Raw genomic sequence first — 22,056 nt, 5'->3', positions numbered from 1 at the left:
GGCCATCCAACGGGCTTACAAGAGGAGCTACCAGAGGAATTAGATTTTATCAAGGTGATTTTTCTTCCTCCCAAGACTACATCTCTGATTCAACCTATGGATCAGCTGATAATTGCAAATTTTAAAAAACTTTACACAAGGGCACTTTTTACCAGGTGCTTTGAAATGTGCGAGACTGCCAACATAACCCTAAGAAAATTTTGGAAGGAAGAATTCAATGTTGTCATAGCAATTAGGCTAATTGTAAAGACTTGGCAAGAAGTAACAATGAAATGTCTTAAAGCAGCATGGAGGAAACTGTGTCCTTCCTTTGGTAATGAAGAAACTTCAGATGAAGGACACAAATTGGACACGAAGATGTTGAAGAATTATTGGAGATGCATGACTGAAAACTGACTACTGACGAGCTAAAAGAACTTTTCAAGCAGCAATGTGAAGAAAAGGAAATTTCATCTGAAGATGAGGATGGAGAGAAAGAACAAATTACGACTGCTGAAATCAAAAATGTTTTGGCAAAGTGGGAGGAAGTTCAAAATGTTGCTATGAAATGGAATCCAAACAAATCTGAGGTTATCAGAACTGCAGATCTATTTAATGAAAAGTCCATGCAGTTTTTCAGAAACATTTTTTAAAAAAAGGCAGAAGCAACCCTAGACATATTTTTACAGGTCCATTTGTCAAAAAAACTCCAAAGTGAGCCCAATTGTCCTTCTGGTGAAGATTGATAATTAAAAACTGTTTTCATGAACAATTCATTTTATTAATGTTAATTTTTTTGTAGCAAATACATATACACCCCAACTGTATAATAAATAAATGATATTTACCATATTTTTATGGCATTTTAAATGAGTTTTATCTGCATTTTTAATAGGTACTATGGTTGTGGGGAGGAACTGGAACAAGTTAATCAATTTTCAATTAAATCTTATGGGGAATCGCACCTTGGATAACAACAGTACGGATTACTGTCATTAACCAAGGCACCACTGTATATTCTGCAAGATTTCAAACAAAAACAACCAGTCAAAAGGAATTTTTAACATGATGGCATTGAAATAATGGATAACTGCAGGAAATCAGAAGTAGCTTATGGAAGTAAAATGTCACTTAAAAATAATTTTTATTAATGTTTATAACATTTATTGAACTAATGAATTATTTCTGAAGAAAATCACCAGGTTCTTGGAATATGTATATTAATATGAGTTAAGAACAGGAAATGAAAATAAAAGCTAAGAATATCCATGTCCTGTGATTGTGATCACAAAAATGAAAGAAAAAATGATAACATTTTACTTCATGCTATTTACAAACTACAGAGAACCACTTATTAAATATGTTTATCATACACCTTTACTTTCAAATGATTCCTCTATTAAAATTCACAAAATCATTCTGATAATTTGATAGAGGAAATTGTTTCACTCTTAGTGCAACGATATTTCATGTTAAGAATACATTATATTGTACACATTTTTTATAATAGTTATTAGGATCTGAATGCCACTTTGTAGTTTGATTATTGTTTAGCCTTCTTAGATATTGTTCCAAATGCAGAGATAACTGTTGGTTTTGTTCCTGTAGTTGAAGGGACAGGAAAAACACTTGGAGGGTTTGCAATCAGCGTTGCTGGCTTCAATGACAAAAGTGGCTGACCAGCTCCAACATCCCATTTACTCTTACGTTTTCCATTATCTAAGAATAAATAAGAATAAAACTGAATTTAGATATCAAAATGGTACACTACAAAGAAATTCAGTTGCAATCATAAAAAATGCAATTTCATAACATCAGAACCAGCTATCCTCAGTGATGCAGCATAGGCACAATTTTATTTTGCCTAATTCTGCATTAAATGGTACATAAACTAAAATAAATTTTAATACTGATCCTAAATACCAAAATTCATTAAATTTTACCTAGTCATTCATTTAGCAACTGTTTTGATAATAAAAATTATGTTGAAAACAGATTTATATAACAGTTTCAAACTTTAGTTAATATAAAAATGAAATTATAACAGGAAAGAAACTAAACAACCAGTCTAAAACATAAGACAGATTAATGAATAAAAATTTCTATGCTACCTACTTATCTGTAAGACCAAATACACACAGAGCTAACAAGCAAGTTCTTAATAGTTTGCATACAATGCAGCATTCAGAGTTGAAGTGTCAACATATCCATTATTTTCTAGAGGCTATATTGGCAATCTCTAGAAAATAATGTGAGAAACTGATGATATTTAAAGAGCTAGTGAACAGTGGTTTTGAAAAAATCCAATGAGCTTCATGTTAACAGACCATTTGTGAAACAAAGACCATTCATAACAGTGCTTCGTGGTATAACACACACATACACACAAATTGATAATTTCATTTTCCTTTCCAAGGAAGATTCCACAGGAGTAGAAAGAATGTATGATGATCCCATTGCAGGTGGTGCAAAGACTGATGTATAACTATTGACATATCAATATTGCCCTATCAGTGTAAGTGTGAAGATTTCAGAAATGCTGATCACAGCTTGCATACGGAAGTGAGTTGACAGAGAATGTATACCAATTTTTGCAATAAGCAGCATTAGTTTGGTAAACTTACATTTTATAATGCTATTGTTGAGTTAGATAAGGGGAGGATACACTATAATGCTTTTGAACTTTATTAAGGCTTTTAACAGGATATAGCACAGAAGACTGTTACATATAAATTAAAGATGCCATGAAATTATATTATTGGTGCAATCCTTTATCCGAGTGTAAGCAAACAAAGTTTGCACTAGCCAGTTGAGAAGTATCTTCACAATTGGCTACTTGTATATAGCGACTAATGACTTCACATCAATTGCCTTAGTACCCCATAATACAAAGTATACATCCTTTCGGGTATGTATAATGGAAGCCCTTCAAAATACTACAGTTAAATGGTGTACATGGGACATTATATAGAGCAATACATAGTCTCTATTTAAGCTGTAAGTTGGAAGTTAGAATTGAAGGAGATACAGGTAGATAGTTTGATGTTAAATCAGGTATGCAACAAGGGTGCACATTATCTCCACTGTTATTCATCATCTATATGGATCACCTGGTTGTTGGGCTGTCACGACACATCAGGGGTCCCCTTGATGGGGGGGATGGGTGATGACACTACTTTGTAGGCCTTCCAGCTAGGTCCACGGGACCCGCTACCAACGACAGCTGCAGTCCTCCATTCATACTGGGGGTTGGATGGTTCTGGCGGCCCATTCTGTAAAAAATGCTGCTATGTAAAGCATCATGTCTAAACAGAAAAGAAATACAGCCCGGGTAGTCTCAATATGCCAGGAACAGTGGTGTCAGGGTGATGTAGCAAGCCCTGCAGTATCGTCAGTTCGTGACTGCTATAAAGAAACTAACGCAGAAATTGCTTGAATATTGCTACTTGGAATGTAAGAGGATTGAATAAATGTGGGAAATTGGCTAATGTGATGAGAGAGAGAGAAAGATTGAATATTGGTATACTAGGAATAAGTGAAACCTTTTGGAAAGGATCATCAGATTTTGAGTGGAAACTTCCAAATGGCAAGATATATAAAGTATATACGTCAAGTGGTGAAATATCAACGAGAGGTGTAGCGTTCATTGTAGAGAAGAAAACTAATAAAAACATTATCCATATCATCAAAAAATCAGATAGAGTAATGGCAATTCTAGTGAAGTCTAAACCTAGAGATATGCTGATCATTCAAATATATGCCCTTACAGAACAGAATGAGGAAGCAGAAATAGATAACATGTATGATGAAATAGAATGGTGTATAAAGGAATTTGGAGGCAAGAAAGATCGAGTTATTTGTGCTATGGGTGACAGGAATGCAAAAGCTGGATCAGAGAGAACATCTACACACGTGGGTCCATTTGGACTTGGAATTCAGAATGAGAGAGGACAAAAACTGATTGATTTCTGTAACAAGCACAGTCTCATCATAACCAACACTTATTTTGTGCAAAAAAAACAACAGCAAGATACACATGGGAAAGTCCAGATGAAAGATACAAAAATCAATTAGACTATATTATGGTTAGTAAACGTTACTTCAATGGAATATGGAACTCAAAGGTGATGCAAGTGCTGACTGTAGATCTGATCATAAACTGGTCTTAATGAAGATGAATATTCGCTTGAAAACAATAAAAATTAAAAGAAGTCAACCTCTAAAATGGGTACAAAATCTAATAGTAAAATCAAAATTTAATGAAAATGTTTCAGAACTGCTGTTTGCACAGTTGCAAAATGAAAATGAACCCTCTCAGTGAAATAGACTACAAGAAGCTATTATAATATCTGCTAAAAACCACATCAATAAACAAGAAGAAAGAAAGAAAAAACCATGGATAACACAAGAAGTAATCAACCTTATCGATGAAAGAAGAACATGGAAAAGAGGAGCAAATGAAGAAGAAAGATTAAGATATAAAACATTGGATAAAAGAATCAAACATTTATGCAGAAAATCGAAAGAAAACTGGGTAAACAGGCAGTGCACCAAGATAGAAGAATTACAAAATAGGAACAAAACCAGAGAAGCATTCCTGAAAGTGAAAGAACTTAATGGAAAAGCAAAAGTAAACACAGTCTAATACATCAAGGACAAAGATGGAACCATAATCATTGATAAGGAAAAGATAAATGGAAGATGGGTGGAGTACTTATCAGATCTCTATGATGATGATAATGGTAATGTGATAGATGATTCATGACACCGTAACAACAGATCTACCAACAAGAAAGGAGATAGAACATGTAATTAAGAATCTTCCTAATAATAAATCCCCTGGATGCAATAATATCTTGGTTGAGCTGCTGGAAGCTTTGACTGGCAATAATAACTATTTAGTGGAATCCATTCAGGATATCTATAAAACAATAGAATTACCTGAAGTTTTTACAACATCTATCTGCACATCAATTCCAAAGAAAAATAATGCACAAAATTGGGAGGATTACAGAACCATGAACATAATATCCCATGCATTAAAAATTATTTTAACCATTGTTAACAAACAAATTGAAAGAGCTTTAATCGGTGAATTGAGTGAACAGAAAGGCTCCAGAAGAGAAATGGGACCATTAATGCGATCCCGGAACTAAAAATACTAATAGAAAGATCACTTGAAAGAAATAGGAACATTGACAGGGTAAAATATAATAAAATGTTCAATATACCAGATAAATTAGACATAGAAGGTCATGTACTTAAGATTATAAAAATGATTTACATTAAACAGAAAATACAGCTTCAACTCTGAGGCTTCTGTAGTGAAAAAAAAACAGGAGTTAGACAAAGTTATATTCTTTCACCAAATCTATTTAATATCTATAGTGAGACAGTGATGAAAAAGATTGAAAAACAAAAAATAGGAATTAGTATCAATGGCATAAAATACAACAATCTTAGATATGCTGATGATACCATTCTAATTGCAGAAAACCGAAATAAAATAAAGAAAAAAAAAAGATTACTGCAGCTACTAATTGAAGAAGGTAAAGAATTTGGATTACATATAAATGCAAAAAAGACCAAATTTATGAAAATCGCAAAAGAAAAGAGATCCAAGTTAGATATATTCATAAACAATATGAAAATTGAACATACAACAGAATACAAATATTTAGGCACTTACTTTACTGAAATGATGGAAAGCAAGATAAAGAAATAAAAGTAAGAACAGCCATAGCTAAAGATGCCTTCTGGAAAAATAAAGATCTGCTAAGAAGTTCTGTGGATATCGAGACAAAGAAAAGAATGATAAGAACATTAGTGTGGCCAGTTTTCACATATGGAAGTGAGACCTGGATATTCAAGAAGAGAATAAGACAACAGATAATTGGCCTTTGAAATGTGGTGCTATAGGAGAGCTCTGAAAATCTCATGGACAGAACATGTGACAAATACAGATGTCCTACAGAGAATGAGAAAACAGAGATCTTTATTACAGAAAATGATTCAGAGAAAGATGAGGTTCGGCAGGACATGTACTGAGAGGTTCGGCAGGACATGTACTGAGAGGTTCAGCAGGACAGAAGATACTAACAGTTTTAGAAGGAAAAATTATGAAAAAAGGATCAAGAGGCAAAAAACGAAGGACATGGCTTGATGGCTATGCAGAAACAAAAAGGAAAGCCACCAACAGATAGCCCTGGAAGGACATGGTGCTGCACCCTCTCACTGAGGAAGTTATATGAAGAAGAAGAAGATATGGATCAATCATGAAGGAAAGTAGTATTAAATCTGATATCAAAATTGGGAATGTTTATCTCAGTTCTTTACTTTATGCAGATGATGTTATACTTCTGAATAAATCCAACATAAGTCTGCAAGATTCCCTGACTAAACTGAATAATACTGTTGTAATAAATTTGGTATGAAAATCAGCAATAAATACACAAAGATAAAGAAAATAGGCAGAAACATTGAAAATATCAACTGTGTCCTGAGTGGTGAACCTATAGGACAAGTAACACATTTCAGCTATTTAGGCACAATTTTTAGTGAAGATGATAAATTAAATATGGAAATAGCAACAGAATTAGTAAAGCCGGTATGATAGGAAGTCAGCTGAATAAATTTATATGGAATAAGAAAGAAATTAGTCTAAACACTAAATTAGTTGTATACAAGACAGTGTTCAAGCCAATTTTAACTTCTGGATCTGAGAGGAGGGTTAGATCTGGAGATCTCTTATGTTACAGTACTGAGAAAGATTAATGCAGTGAACAGAATTGTTCACTGCATTAATTACAATTTAGTAGAATTGTAATGCCATGTAAAGAACTTTGAGTATAAATTAGTATTATATACATGATGCATTCATATAATGAATGGGTAAATTAGATGTAAACAATAGTCCAAAGGTCATAGGCAGGCTCAAAGCATTGGCAATCTCGGAAATCAATGCACATTCGTTTCCCAGAAGACACTACTCGAGATCACACAATGTATTGAATTTCCCACGGATGAAAGAATAGCGGGCGGGAAAAGATCGCAAAAAAAGTAAGCAGGTGTTATCGCAGCTAGTAACAGGGTGGTAAAAAAAAGGGTGGAGGGGAAGTGAAGGGAGAATAAAAAGGATTTGCACCCCTTTCTCAAGGCTTTTTTTTGCCTATTGGATGATGATTCGACTTCTCCCGTGAGCCGGTAGTTCCTGATGGTGTTGCTTGGCGATTGTATGATATCGGATGATGCACCTTTCCCTTCGATGTCTGAATTTCTGCCGGTACTAAAGCGTGAGATGCCGGCATATACGGTCTTTGCTCCTTCACTGAAAGTTCCGACAGAATAATATCGCAGACGTGTCCTATGAAACTGGCAGTAGACACGACGATGGCCTGAAACAGATCAAGAATAGACAAAGAAAAACGCCAGGTGCAGAGCATAGCTTAATCTGATGACCATAGTGACCCACCATGTGGACGCAGGCTTATGGAAGTATCGAGAGGTAATTCAAACAAAGAAGGACAGTTCAGATGGACCTGGAGATCCTGCCCCAAGAAATGGTAAAGTAGAGATTTTGTTGAATAATTATCCAGTCAGTAAAAGGGAGAGATCATTGTAGTGTAATAATCGAGTATGGTAAGTATTTAAGAACTTTAAGTGATTATTTAGCAGTGACTAATGTCCATAAGACAAATTGTTTCGAATGATTATAGATGATTGTGACTAGTTTAATGTGCAAGACTAACATAATAGAATATTGATTAGAAGTGTATAATGTGTATATTATGTGTGTTTAATTTCTAACTTAAAGAAAGGATTTATTGTTTTTGCATTAGAGTATTAATCGGTTTGATACAGTTTGATTTAGCATGTCATTGAACTAATTGAAAGTGAGATTGGTCTAAGTGCATATATCTTTAGATTCCAATAAATGTTTTTTCTTCTATACCTGAGTTTGCCTGTGATATGAATCAAAACTACCACTCATTAATCTGAACCATAGTGTGTGTGGGGGGGGGGGATTGAAAGAAAGGTATAACATGTTGTTATAGAGGTTACGACTGCAAACCAGAATTTACTTAGCCACAGTAAAGTGTTTAATTTATGAGTTTCAGCACTAAATTTATTCACCTATGTGCACCAAGGGTCTGGAAAAGTCTCCCTGAATAAGAGTCCCCTCTATTCTAAGATATGGGCTGGCGCAGCTTTAAAAAAATAAATTTGTCAAAATCTGAAGAGGAGACGGTCCCAGAAAGAAATTAGAGGATTCGTTTCTTTTAGCAAGGAATAACCTTTAACAGTCAGGGTAAGCACGGAAGTAAATTATAGGAAAAGTAAAAGTAGGAATCGGCTAGAGATATGGAATTTCCTTTCCTTATAGAATGAACACATAAGAAGTGATACAGATATTAGAGTCAGGGAAATTTTGTAAGTCTTGTAGTTATTGTAGAGAGGTAAAATTCATAAAGGAAGTAAATTATAGGAAAAGTAAGTGATGACATAACAATGGCGCAGAAACAATATTTAACAAAAGTAAAGATAGCAAAACGAGTGCTCTTTGCCAGGATGGCAGGAAAAAAACCCAGAGGAAGACCATGATCTGTTCTTTAGTAATATCTAATTATATCTCAAGAGAATGTAACGAACCACTGATTTTAAATTGGAATACTACCAGAGGTATAACTCATTATCATTCATACTAATTCACGAAGCCCTCTCTGGACACAATGAAGCATAGTATTTAAAAATAATTTGTGGTGATGATTGCAAAGTAAATATGGAAACAGACAATAGAATGAGCAGAGATAATATGGTTTCAACCAAATAAATTTATATAGAATAAGAGAAAAAATAATCAAAACCCTAGATTAGCTGTATGTAGTGGTCAAACCAATTTTAGCATGAAACTGTGAGCTAGGTTAGAAATAAACTGATTGAAGAACAGAGACCACAGATATTAGGTGAGTGAACGGACTGACAGCCTGGTCAGAGAGTAGTTAGTTTATCTGTTCTCCAATTAACAGACTGCAGGTTTGAATCACAGCATGTTTGTGAATGGTTTGAAAAGTTTCATGTTTGACTGGAAACATCTGATTGATGTTTCCAGTCTAACCAGGTGATCTAATATGGAATGATTTATTCAGAAGTCAGACTGTGTCTTAGAAAAAAAGTTTTTTGCTCTCCAGAAACCATACAGGATTAGAGTTAACTATGTTTTCCCAAGATCTTGTACAATCATTTGATCAGAACTAATAGACAGTTTATTGGAATTTTTGGATCCTTCTCAGGATTTTGTAAGGCAGCAATAATTTGCTGTTTTAAGGATACTTGTGACATAAGACTGAATGATATATGCACGTAAACACAAGAAAGATATTTAATTAACCAAATATTTCGGTCTGGAAATAGCAGACCATCCTCAGCGGTATTACAAGAACAATTTAAAAAAAAAAAAAATACAAGCTAGAATACTAACAATAGATCATTAAAAATAGAACACGCTGTGTGATGTTATATCACTAAGTATTAAGTATAAAACGGAATATTTTGAAGTAGAGACATGATTGAAAAAAAAATAAAAATAAAAATTAATGAGTAATCTTGATTAGACTTTTCCAGATTTTTGATATAGATATACAGTCATTACGATTCAGGTTGGGATGATGGAGCAAGGCCTCCACGCTTTCCTGAACAGACGTTCAAACTTATAACGGGATCTATGTAAGAGGCGAGTCCTGGACCAAAAGATGCTGTGGTCAGTTTCAATCCCGTGTTGAGCCAATCCAGACTTTTCAGGTTTGTTGTGAAGAATGGAGGATTGATGTTCTTGGATTCTTTTTTTAAAGAAAACATCCAGTCTGTCCAAAATAGGAGAGATCACGGTTGCAAGGAAATTGATAAACTCCAGGAAGAGATAAAGTTGAGCGTTTGTCTTTAGGAGAAGGAAAATGAGAAGACAATTTGTTAATAGGTGAATACGTAGTTGTTAAATCATATTTCTTTAAAATTCTTGTGATAGGTTCTGAAATACCGGAGATATAAGGAATAGGCACTCGACGTATTGAAACTTTGTTGTTTTATGGAGGATTATAAGAATTGAGAAGATGTTGAGTACTTTTTTTTAGAAAAGCCACTGAGTTTCATGTGTTGTTGGATAGTAGAAAGTTCTTTCTGTAGATAAAAGTAGAACAATTAGTTTTGGCTCTTCTGATGAGGCATTTTATAATTCCTGTTTTTTGACATGGATGATGGGCTGATTCTTTAAGAATATAACGACCTGTGAACGTTGGTTTCCTGTATACTGTAGTTGTAAGAATATTTGAAGGTGACCGGATGAGAAGAACGTCTAAAAAAGATAACTGGTTGTTTTCTTCTACTTCCATAGTAAACTTTATATGATGATGCAAGCAATTAATACTGTTTTAAAAAGAAGGTAAAGAGTTTTTGCTGTGAGGCCAAATAGTAAAGATGTCATCTATATATCTTACCTAAAAAGATGGTTGAGGGAAAATAGATGAGAAGAGGACTTTTTCTAAATGTTCTAAATAAAAGTTGGCTAAAGCAGGAGAAAGAGGACTTCCCATGGCCGTTCCTTCTACTTGGCTGTAAAATTTATTTTGACATACGAAATATCCAGAATGTATTATGAAATCGAATAGTTTTATAATGTCTTGAGGAAAGATATCAGCAAGTAATTTTAAAGTTTCCTTGAGAGGTACATTGGTATATAAAGATTCTATATCAAAGTTAACCATAAGATCTGTAGGTTGTAATGAGACATTTTTTAATTTTTCTAAGAAATCTGAGGAGTTTTTTAAAAAAGAATTAGAGTTGCCATTGTAAGATTTCAATAATTTAGCTAGATATTTGGCTATACGGTAAGTAGGAGAATCAATCAATACAATCTACTATTGGACGAAGAGGAGAGTCAATCTTGTGGATTTTTGGATGGCCATAAAATCTAGAAGGTCTTGCAAAATGAGTTTTAAGTCTTTCAATTGTGTCTTTATCTAAACTGATGACTTCATCTAAGAGAGAATTTAATTTCTTTAGTTGTCTGTTGGTTGGATTATAATCAATTTCTTGATACGTGGAGCGATCTCGAAGCAAAAGAGAAAGTTTTCTTCGTAATTTGCTGAGTCCATAACTACTGTGGCGTTTCCCTTGTAAGCTTTGGTGATAATGAGGTGATTATTTTTTCTCAAGGACTGTAAAGATTTCATTTCAGAAGGAGATATGTTGGAAGTCAGCAGTTAGAATTGAAGGAAGAACAGGAAGATGGTTTAATGTTAAATCTGGTATGAGACACGGATGTACATTATCCCCACTGTTATTCATTATCTATATGGATCACATTATGAAGGAAAGTGGTATTAAACATGATATCAAAATTGGAGACGTTAATGTCAGTTCTTTGCTTTATGCGGACGATGTTATACTTCTAAATAAATCTGCTACAAGTCTGCAAGATTCTCTGACTAAATTGAATAACTGTTGTAATAGATATGGTATGAAGGTCAGCAATAAAAAGACAAAGACAATGAAAATAGGCGGAATCATTGAAAATGTCAACTGTGTTGTGAATGGGGAACCTGTGGAACAAGTAAAACATTTCAGCTACTTAGGCACAATTTTTAGTGAAGATGGTAAATTAAATATAGAAATAGACAACAGAATCAGCAAAGCTGGTATGGTAGGAAGTCAATTGAATAAATTCATATGGAATAAAAGAGAAATTAGTCGGAACACTAAATTAGCTATATACAAGAGAGTGTTCAAACCAGTTTTAACTTATGGATCTGAGAGCTGGGTCAGTAGTAAAACACTTGACCAAAGACTAGAGACTGCAGATATGAGAGTCCTTAGAAAGACTAGAGGCGTGAACAGATGGCATCAATGGCAATATCATATTAAAAACGATTATATTAGGAAAGAACTTGACATTTTCAGCATCCAGGAATGCATTAGCAGAGCTAATCTCAGGTGGTATGGTCACTTAAACAGAATGGGCGAAGAAAGATTAGCAAAACAAGTGTTCTCTGCCAGGTTGGCAGGAAAAAAGACCTAGAGGAAGACCGAGACATAGGTGGATTGATACAACAAAGTGCCTTAGACGATAGAAATATAAGATCTGGTAATGTTGGAGTCTTGACAAGTAACAGACTGATTTGGAGGAAAATTGTAGATAGGAAATTAGTAATGATGTAAATTTTTCATGTAGTACTATCATATCCTGTACACCCCTTGAGGGTACATGGCAGGAATTTGATGATGATGATGACTCTTTGCCTCCTGCTATGGAATATTCTGCTCTGCATTGATCTCTGAACTTTTTCATCTTTCCACCTTTGATATGCTCAGGAGTAAGCTAGATGTTCTTCCTCAACTGACACATTCAAGTAAGTTTTTAGTTTCATGTTTTTGCTGCCATATTGGGCACAAATGGCAGAGCCACAACAGATAGTGTGAGCATGACTAAATCTGGCACATAAAGCGCTTCAGAGGATTTGGGATGCACAGCCTTACTGAGTAAGATTACCATCTGCATGCATCAAGATTCACTTTATCACTCCCTAATCTTTCACTTCACAGCACATATCCCTGCCCTCGAACAATGAAGTTCTGCTATGATATTACTTCTGTAGAAAAGTTTAATGTTTGAGGGATTAATGTAACTGGTATTTCACAAACTAATGTTGCATGAAAGAGTTGTTCTATGTGTTTAAAGAAGTTTCAATAAGGATATCTCCTGTAAAAAGAACGTCATTTCCCCGATATGACGTTCACCTCTTGAGTGTATTATTATAAAAGGAAGGTAAATTAAAAAGGTGTAGATGATGGTTTTTTGTTCCCCCCCCATACATTTTTGGTACTTGTTGACAGAACAACAGCTTCTGAACCTGACTGGGACCTTGCAGGGCTCTGATAACTTTTAAGATGAAAGATTCATTATTATAGAAAGAGCTATATGGCTTTAGTTCGGTGATGTAAAATTACATAGAGAAAAGTGGATATTAAAGATTCAGCATTATTTCAAAGCCAAATGCTTATCAAAACTATGAGTTTTATAAATTTGACCTGAGAGCTTATGAGAATACAATCCTTGACATCAGAGTTGCCTTAGCTTGCACTACTTAAAAGAACATATGTATGCACAAGCATACATATGTTCGCCTTTTATTAGTGCACTGTCTCCTCCCTGACTGCCATAGCAACATCAAAGCAAGCTCCTCTCTCTCTCTCTCTCTCTCTCTGCCAGAACTCTCCATGCAACCATGGAGTTACACATGCGCATTATATGGCAAGCAATGGCTGCATTCAGAAGCAGAATGTCCAAGTGCCCCAGGCACCACAGTAGTAAAATTCTGTTTTTATAGTTTTTTTTTTTTTTTTTTTGTATATGGTAAAATACAATCATTTTAAGTATAGTAACATGGTTGTAACAATATTACAACCATGTGTAAATAACACAACTGCATATGTAGTGTGATGACCTAATATCTAAGGCAAATATTTGATAAGGGTCTGGCAGAGAGGCCACTCAGCAAGCTGCCATCACATGGTCAACCTTCACCCTTTGTAAATAGGTAATCAGTTTCCTCTCTTTTCTCTAGCCAGTGAATGCAAGTCACAGTGCATAGCTCTGCCTACCACCATCATGCACTCCCGCCCCCCCCCAAGATTTCTCTCCAATGCAAGAGTGGTCTATGGCTCTGTTCAACTGCCCTTGCCTCCCGTCCCTTTTTCCCAAATGAACTTCTGTCATGGAACTTCAATCCTGCCCAAAGTTTTACTGATTATTTGACTCTTCTTGTTACAGTGCTGAAGCATTCCAGCTTTAAACTTTTCCATGATCAATGTCTTAAAACTTGTTCTCAATGCATATTTTCAATGAGTTGAACATAATCTACTCACCTTCAATGCAACAAAAGACAGTACTGTCTTCTATTCCACAAAAAAGATTCCAATCCAAGTTACTTTAATATCAAGATACTAAGAAAACAGGACAATTATTAGCCTGACATTTATCTCTTCTAGCCAGCCTTTTGCTTTATAAACAGTCATGAAAACATTTAAAAGACAAGTAAAAAATAACATGATGAATAGAAGAAAAATTCTTCTGTTCATGGTGTTATTTTTTTACCTATCTAGCTATATTAACTTTGCATAAAACCCACATATGCTTAGAAACCTTAGCATACTATTCTCATGTTTGATGAAATGCAACAAAAATCTTCCTAAAAATTCTCAATGCTATCCAACGAGAGCATTTGAACTGAGAAATAGATCTTTCTCTCAGATTCTCACTCAAACTTTTATCTTGTGAATGGACTGTTTTTGCCTGGTCTTTTTCCATGGGTAATGCACAGACTGTGTTTTCCAAAGCATTAGGTATCGTCATTTTTCCACTTTTTTTTAGATTATAATGCTTTAATATTCATTCATGGTTTAAATAAAAGTACTTTTCTTTTCATCTAAGCTGTATATGGAGACCTCTTGTTTGGTGGTTTCAAGATATATTTAGGAGAAACCAAATATAAAGTTGCCGGCGTGGTTGACCAAGTGGTTAGAATATATCCGCTCTCCAGCCAAGAGCCTGCAGGTTCAAATCCTGCCAAGGGCATGGATGTTTGTGACTGTTTTTCGGCTTCATACATTCATTCATTCATTCATAGAACTAGATAAAAAACACTCTCCAAGAGGGTCACCATGAGAGAAGTAGACCCAAATCCCTGGCCTTTACCCAGTAGTGGGGAAGATACAGGCTGGAGAGAGAAAAATAATAATAATATATATAAAAGTTTGCATTTTTGCAACAAACTGTGACAACCAAAAGACTTTCATCTGTAAGTAACTCAAATTCTTCTTCTGGTTCTTCTCATCAAGGATTAGGTACTGACCTGTTCCAGCTTCACTGATCATTCCTTCTTGCAGCTACAATTCCTCTCACTCTCTTTCCCTTTAGTCTATATTTATCTACTTCTTTTTGGTAGCCAATATCCTTCCATCCTATATAAATGCTCTTCCAATTTATCTTTATATTCCTTGATCTAAATACTTAACTTCTTCTAAAGTCTTTGATTTTTATAACGTCTAATTTTGTGCATCCATCCTTTAAATGCTCTTAAAAATCTCATTTCTGCTCCTGTATTTTACTTCGATTTTTCCTTTTTTTTTTTTTAACAGTTCATATTTCTAATTCTTGTAGAAAGGATTATACGTTGGCAACACATGACTATTAAATTATTTAAGGAATTTACAACGTATACTGGAATATTAATTAAAAGAAACTTTAATAAATACTTCCAATATTTCGGCAGTCACATTGCCATCTTCATGGGAACATACAAATATGGCACGTGCACTCAGGCACTACAAAAAGCAAACGAGGCAGAAGATCAGAAACTATTGTTGTTCCTAAAGTCCTAATGGTGCCCCCTAGCAGGCTATATTGGGTTGTCTTGGCTGTTGGGCTGATGTTCTCATGATGCAAGTCTCCCAAATTTGGGGCGGTCTCATGCACCCAAATTTGTTGAAGTTTGGAACGTTTTTTTAGAGCTGAGGCTGATTCTATGAATAATCTTTCGTATTTAAACTTGCTGTGGTGTATTATTTTGGCTTTCTTCCAACGTATTCTGTGGCGGGTATCTAGAGCATGATCTGCAAGTCCAGAGTGGCTGTATTGGTGAAACCGGATGCAGTCCTTGTGTTCTAAAATACCGATATTCGCTGTCCTGCCTGTTTGGCCAAAGTAACACAGTTTACAGTTGCAAGGGACTTGGTATACCCCAGGCAGGTCTAGGGTAAGTGGTTGGTCTTTGGTAGAGCGGATAAGGGATGCCAACTTTTTATATGGTCTGTAACAGGTCAAATTTTTTAAGGATTTTGGTTATTTTTTCCGAGGTGCCCAGGACGTAGGGAATGGTGATAGTTTAATGTAATCTTTATTGTGAAGGGGGGGAGGGGGAGGGGGGGTTGTGGTTTACTGGTTTTAATATTTTTTTGATTTTTTGGGGGTTGTAGCCATTGGCTAAGAAAGTATTAAGGATGTGGTTTAGTTCAGTAGTTAGGGCATTGTCATCTAAACAGATTAATTTTGCCCTGTTATATAGTGTTTTAATAACCCCATATTGTTGTGTGGGGGGAGGATTGCTGGTGAACGTATCTGCCTGTATGGGTGGGTTTTCCATAAATAGAGAAAACCAAGGATCCATCAAACTGGCAAGTGATTAGAGTGTCTAGGAAAGGGAGGCTGATGTTTTCCTCTTTTTTCAGTGAACAGGACTGTGGGAGTGTTGGTTGTTTAAGTGTGTTAAGAAGGAGTGGAGTGTATCTGGGCCATGTTGCCAAATAGTGAACACATCATCCACGTAACGAAGCCAAATAGTGGGTTTTTGTGGGGCAGAGTTTAACGCTTTCTCTTCAAAAGTCTCCATAAAGAAGTTGGCCAAGGGTGGGGAAAGTGGTGAGCCCATGGCTGTCCCCTCTATCTGTTTGTAGAATTTTTGTTGCCAAACGAAATAACTTGAGCTCATTGTGAATTGAAATAGGGCTGAGATATCGGGAGGAAATTTGGCTTGGATGCGCTCTAAGGTTTCCTTGAGTGGGACATTTGTGAATAGGGAGGAGACATCAAAACTGACCATTATGTCAATGTGTTGGAGTGAGAGGTTTTCTATACTGGCTTTGAAGTGGGCTGAGTTTTTTTATGTGTGATGGTGTGTTGTCAGTATAGTGTGTGAGCGTTTTGGCTAATTTATATGTGGGGGAATCAATGCCATCCACTATGGGACGTAATGGCACATTTAGTTTATGTATTTTTGGAAGTCTATATAATCAGGGGATTCTGGAGTTAAAAGGTTTTAATTTGTTGGTAACTTCCACAGGCCAAGAATTGACCATCTTAAGGAGCCTATGAAGTGTTCTAATTTGAGAGCTGGTAGGATTATATTCAATAGGGAGGTAGGTAGCCCGATCTAATAATAAAGCATTAAGCTTACCTGTGTAGTCCTTTTGGTTGAGAACCACAGTGGCATTTCCCTTATCCGTTTTGGTGATTACTATTTCCTTGTTTTTCTTCATTTCTAGTAGACCTGTATATTCATCTTTGGATATGTTGGTTTTTGGTGGTCTTGCTTTGGTGAGAAAACCGGCTACATCCAGTCTGACATTGTTGGCGATATGGTTTGGAAGGTTGCGGATACCACATTCTATTTAGATCATTTTTTTTTTTTGGAGATAAAGCAAAATTGTAGCCACGTGCAAGAGCGGTGAGTGTTTCAGGCTTCAAAACAGTGGCAAAGAGGTTGACTATAGTGTTGAGTGGTTGCTGTGGTACGGAAGTAGAGTTCTTTTTCAAGTTATCAAATTTCTTGATGTGCCGACTATGTATCTTATCAAATTCTTTTGTTGCCGAAGCGCACGAGACATCATACAGAATCGTCCAAAGGTAGTGGCTCAGTGTGCCTGACAACTCCTCCTCTAGCACCCATAAAGCTTTGTTTTCGTCGGCTAGGAGAACTCGTGTAGCAGTGTAGCAGGGCAAAGCTAGCACGGTTATTAATCTGGAGAGCCTTCTGTGAAGAGAAACGGTGCTTAAATTTAACACAATTTGGGATTAGTTCATTATCCCGGCAGCATTTTAGGAACAGGCAGGACAGCAAATATCAGGATTTCAGAACACAAGGACTACATCCGGTTTCACCAGTACAGCCATTCTGGGCTTGCAGACCATGCTCTAGATACCTGCCACAGAATACGTTGGAAGAAAGCCAAAGTAATACACCACAGCAAGTTTAAGTACGAAAGCTTATTCATAGAATCAGCCTCAGCTTCAAAAAATGTCCCAAACCTCAACAAATTTGGGTACATGAGACTGCCCCAAATTTGGGAGACTTATATCATGAGAACATCAGCCCAACATCAAGACAACCCAATATAGCCCACTAGGGGGCACCATTAGGACTTTAGGAACAACAATAATTTCTGATCTTCTGCCTCATTTGCTTTTTGTAGTGCCTACATGCACGTGCCATATTTGTATATTCCCATGAAGATAGCAATGTGACATTGCCGAAATATAGTAAGTATTTATTAAAGTTTCTTTTAATTACAACATATATTCCAGTATATGTTGTAAATTCCTTAAATAATTTAATAGTCATATTTCTAAGTCTTATATTCAAAATTTTACTGTATATTTTGCAACCTGTATTTAATAAGCTTATTCCTCTGTAATTTTCACAGTCATCTCTACCTCCTTTCTTAAATATAGATATGACCTTACTTTTAAACAATGTGATGCAATTCGACAATTCCACCAATAGTTATTTATTAACTTTAAGAAACTTTGATGCAAATATTGATTTTCTATTTTATAATACCTTTATTGTTTCTTTTAATTCTTCCAATCCAATTGGTTCTATATCATGCTGATTCCTTCACTGTTATTTTATATTCATAAATTTGGGTCATACCATAAATTCTTATAATGTTCTATTCATTTTCGCTTGTATTATTTTGATTTGTGCTGTATTTCTTTTGAGCCAAACTCAAGTTTTGATAGTTATATACTGCAAAATATGAAAGACATTAACACTTTAGCAAAAGTATCTTTGGAGTGCAATATCATGGCAATAAACAAACATAGAAGTTTCACAAGGAAAGTGTGTGTGTTGGGGGGGGGGGGATACATGCTTGTTTATTATTAGAATTTTTGATTTCACAATATGACCTTTACCTTTGGATGTTTAAAAAATGGATTATTTATCCTTCACTACTAATATATCTGCATAATCGATCAACTTTTTTTCCCCTCTGGAAATTTACAACTGCAGTAAAAACAATTTAACATATTAAGGGACAATCTGTAATTTATGAAAAAAGTCATAATGAAAACAAGATTACAATCTTTCTTATAATATATTCTATATTTCACGAAAGGATTATGAAACCATTTTTTATAATAACAAGTTGACATTTACCTGCAGCAGTTGCATCAGTTGTTTTCTTCGCCGTGCCTGATATAAATTCAACCTATATATATAAATAAAATTACTGATTATGAAAGAGCACAATTTTCATGTTTATTTAAAATAATGTAAAAATAATTCCCATATATTTTTAATGTACAATCTTAAATTCATGCTTTTATAGCCAGGTTTATAAACTTTGCCAATGAAATATTTATTTAAAAAATGTAAAAATTAGCACATGCATCTCCACTTTTTTTTCCCATGGTAATCTCATAACAAGACGTTGGTCAACCTATAATTTTTATCAATTCATTAATAAAATGGATGGGAATTTACTTGTAATGTTGAACTTCAAGGATCATACACTCCATTCTCAACTCCCAGTGAGGTACAGGAGTGACCATACGGCATCGTGAATATGTCAAATGTGAATAATCGAGTAAGGCAAATCATGCACTTACCTACCAAATTTCCAATGAACTCCCTCCACTTTCCCAATATTCTTGATCCTTTCTTAAGTGGTTCTCTTTCCAGAGACATTATAGAGGTCACCTCTCCTGTGAGCAACTCAGACCACTATCTTGTGCAATTTCCTGTCTCACAGACCACACCCAACACTGCTCTGACCACACCCAACTTCATGTCCTTTTCCACTATAAAGCCCAAACAGAATAACATCCAGAACTACTACTCTTTGTTTCCATGGCATGACCATTGCTTCTGCTCTTTCGGTACCCAACTGTCACAGAAATCATCCGCACACTGGCATGGAAATCTTTATCTCTCATTCCACCCAAAATTCCCATCCACTTTTGAAGCCTGGTTCAACAGAAGATGTATAAAAGCAGTTGAATCAAAAAAATTCAGCTTACAGCAAGTGGCTTGCTTCAGGAACCCTAGAAATTATACTCAAGAAAATTATATCTATGCTAAAGCAAGCAAATAAATGTATTGTTTATAAATAAAACAATAAACAAAAATTGTAAAAGCAATAAATAAATATAAAAGATCAACATCTAGAAGAAGAGAATAAACCCAACATCAGAAGAACCGAAGATAGGAACCATCAATATAAGGAGTATTAATGGAAAGGAAACTGAACTTGCAGAAGAATTGGAAAAGTACCATGTGAACATAACTGGCATTAAGAAAAAGAAGACAAAAACAGGTGAGACCTTACAAAATAATAAATATAGGATGTTATTTTCAGGTAAGAATGATCAAGGAAAGGAAATGGATATCACATTGAAAAGAACAGTATGCTAGAAAGTTTAAGAAAGAATTAAAGTTGAGCAGCTTTTACAAGATTGAAGAAAAAATGAAACAAATTGAAAACAAGAACCAAACCTTGGAGTTGCAGTGGCAAACTCTGAAGAAGAAATTGATTGATTCAGCTAGGGAAGTATGTGGTGAAGTTGTCTGCAAAGACAGAAAAATAAGAACACCATGGTGGACACAAGAAGTTAAAGAAGTAGTCCTGGAAAAGAAGAAAGCATACCAAAAGTTGCTAGCAACTAAGTCGGCACATGCTCTAAAAGAATACAGAGCAAAACGTAAGAGAGGTAAGCTGTGTGTGTAAAAGTAGCTAAACAAAAGTCATGGGAAGACTTTGCTAAGAATATAGAAAATAAATATCAGGAAGGTGTCGAAACATTCTTGAGGCTATTGAAGAAGCTTAGAAATGGATGGACTCTACCATCCTAAAGGATGGATGAGAAGGGAAGGAAGGATGATGGTAAATGTAAAACAACTATCAGCAAATCCAACTTCATACAGACCAACAGAAGAAAACTCATAGAAAACTCACTTCTTGTCCAAATAGAAGCCATTGTATCCCTTCTGTTCCCTCACAAAGCCATTGGATGTAACTTCTGCTCACCTGCACTTCCATCTCCCTCCTTTCCTCTAGTTCCAGCATAGATGACAAAACCGAATCATCTCCCTGCATGCCAGCTGAGCATCATGTACCTCATGTGGTCTTTTGGCAAAAAGACATAAGGATTTTAAATACTGTAGATAATGTCTTCTGGTCCCAATAGCATCTCTCTTACCCAAACATTGTGCTCCAAAGATAACACATGTCCTCTATTGTCTCTTCAATCTTCTATACTCATAGCTGGCATCTATCCCATCACATAGAAGCAAGCATATATCCAACCAATTTCGAAAAAAGAGAGAAAAATAACTATACCATCCAATTACCAACCAACCGTCATCATCTCAATCCTCTCCGAAATAATGGAGAAAGTTATCAATAGTCAACTTCTTTACTACCTAGAATTCTGCTCACCAGTTAATCAGCGACTACCAGCATGGAGTCTGTCAATCCAGATCCATGGCTGATATCTTAGCCTACATCACCCGCCACTGGACACGTGCCATGGGAAGGTTCAGAAAAACTATGCTGTCACCTATGATGTTTCCAGGGGATTTCGATCATGTTTGGCATTGAGGCCTGCTTTGCAAACTGCCTTCCTTCAGTCTAACTGCTGCCCTCTACAACTGGATAGCAAGCTTTCTTCCTGGCTGTCTTCTCTCTCTCTCTCTCTGAACTGTGCCACCAATGCAGAAGTGCCAGAATCAAAGCTCCATTCTATCACCTACATTCTTTCTCTTATGCTTACATCACCTATTCTCAACCATCCCCAACATCAAGATCAGATACAACAAGAGCCTTAAACACTGATCTTCATACTATTCTTCAGCAGGGCAATACCACCAAATCACAGTCCTGCCTTTTCTCTCACAAAAAAAAAAAAAAAAGATCTTATTTCAAGCCTCAGCTTCCCTTATCCTCAATGTTACACACATCACCAGATAGGATCAGATCTCTCCTTGGACTAGCATTTACCTCCAGCCTCTCCTGGCACAAATATAATAGCTTCCTTAGCCTCTAAAAAAACTAGGTATTCTTTTCCAGTCAAGAAGCTATTTTACACCCACCAATCCCATATCCACCCACCCTTAGAATAATGTTCACACATTTGAGTGATACACCTAAAAATTCTTGATTGTTGTTCAGATGAGAGCAATTTGGCTCATAGATGACTACTTCAACCTCTATCTCACAGATGGAATGTTTTAGCTTTGTCTCTCTTCT

General features: G+C 35.5%; 1 protein-coding gene across 2 annotated transcripts in view; it reads right to left on the bottom strand.

The window, feature by feature from the left end:
* Positions 1-1,273: 1,273 nt before the first annotated feature.
* Positions 1,274-22,056, bottom strand: part of LOC150101215 (SAP30-binding protein) — a 121,552-nt gene continuing 100,769 nt past the window's right edge. For both annotated transcript variants that reach the window (XM_090401476.1, XM_090401477.1), the window contains exons 10-11: positions 18,966-19,017; positions 1,274-1,698 (exon numbers count right to left, since the gene is read on the bottom strand). In XM_090401476.1, coding sequence (XP_090257602.1) covers positions 1,523-1,698; positions 18,966-19,017 — 228 coding nt within the window. In that variant the 3' untranslated portion in view covers positions 1,274-1,522. The remainder of the gene's footprint in view (positions 1,699-18,965; positions 19,018-22,056) is intronic.

The sequence above is a fragment of the Typopeltis vanoorti genome, chromosome 12 (assembly GCF_054136105.1).
Source record: "Typopeltis vanoorti isolate ZY-2024b chromosome 12, IOZ_Tvanoo_1.0, whole genome shotgun sequence".
Classification (NCBI taxonomy): Eukaryota; Metazoa; Arthropoda; class Arachnida; order Uropygi; family Thelyphonidae; genus Typopeltis; species Typopeltis vanoorti.
The sequence above is the reverse complement of the archived record's forward strand: the minus strand, read 5'-3'. Positions and strand labels throughout refer to the sequence as shown.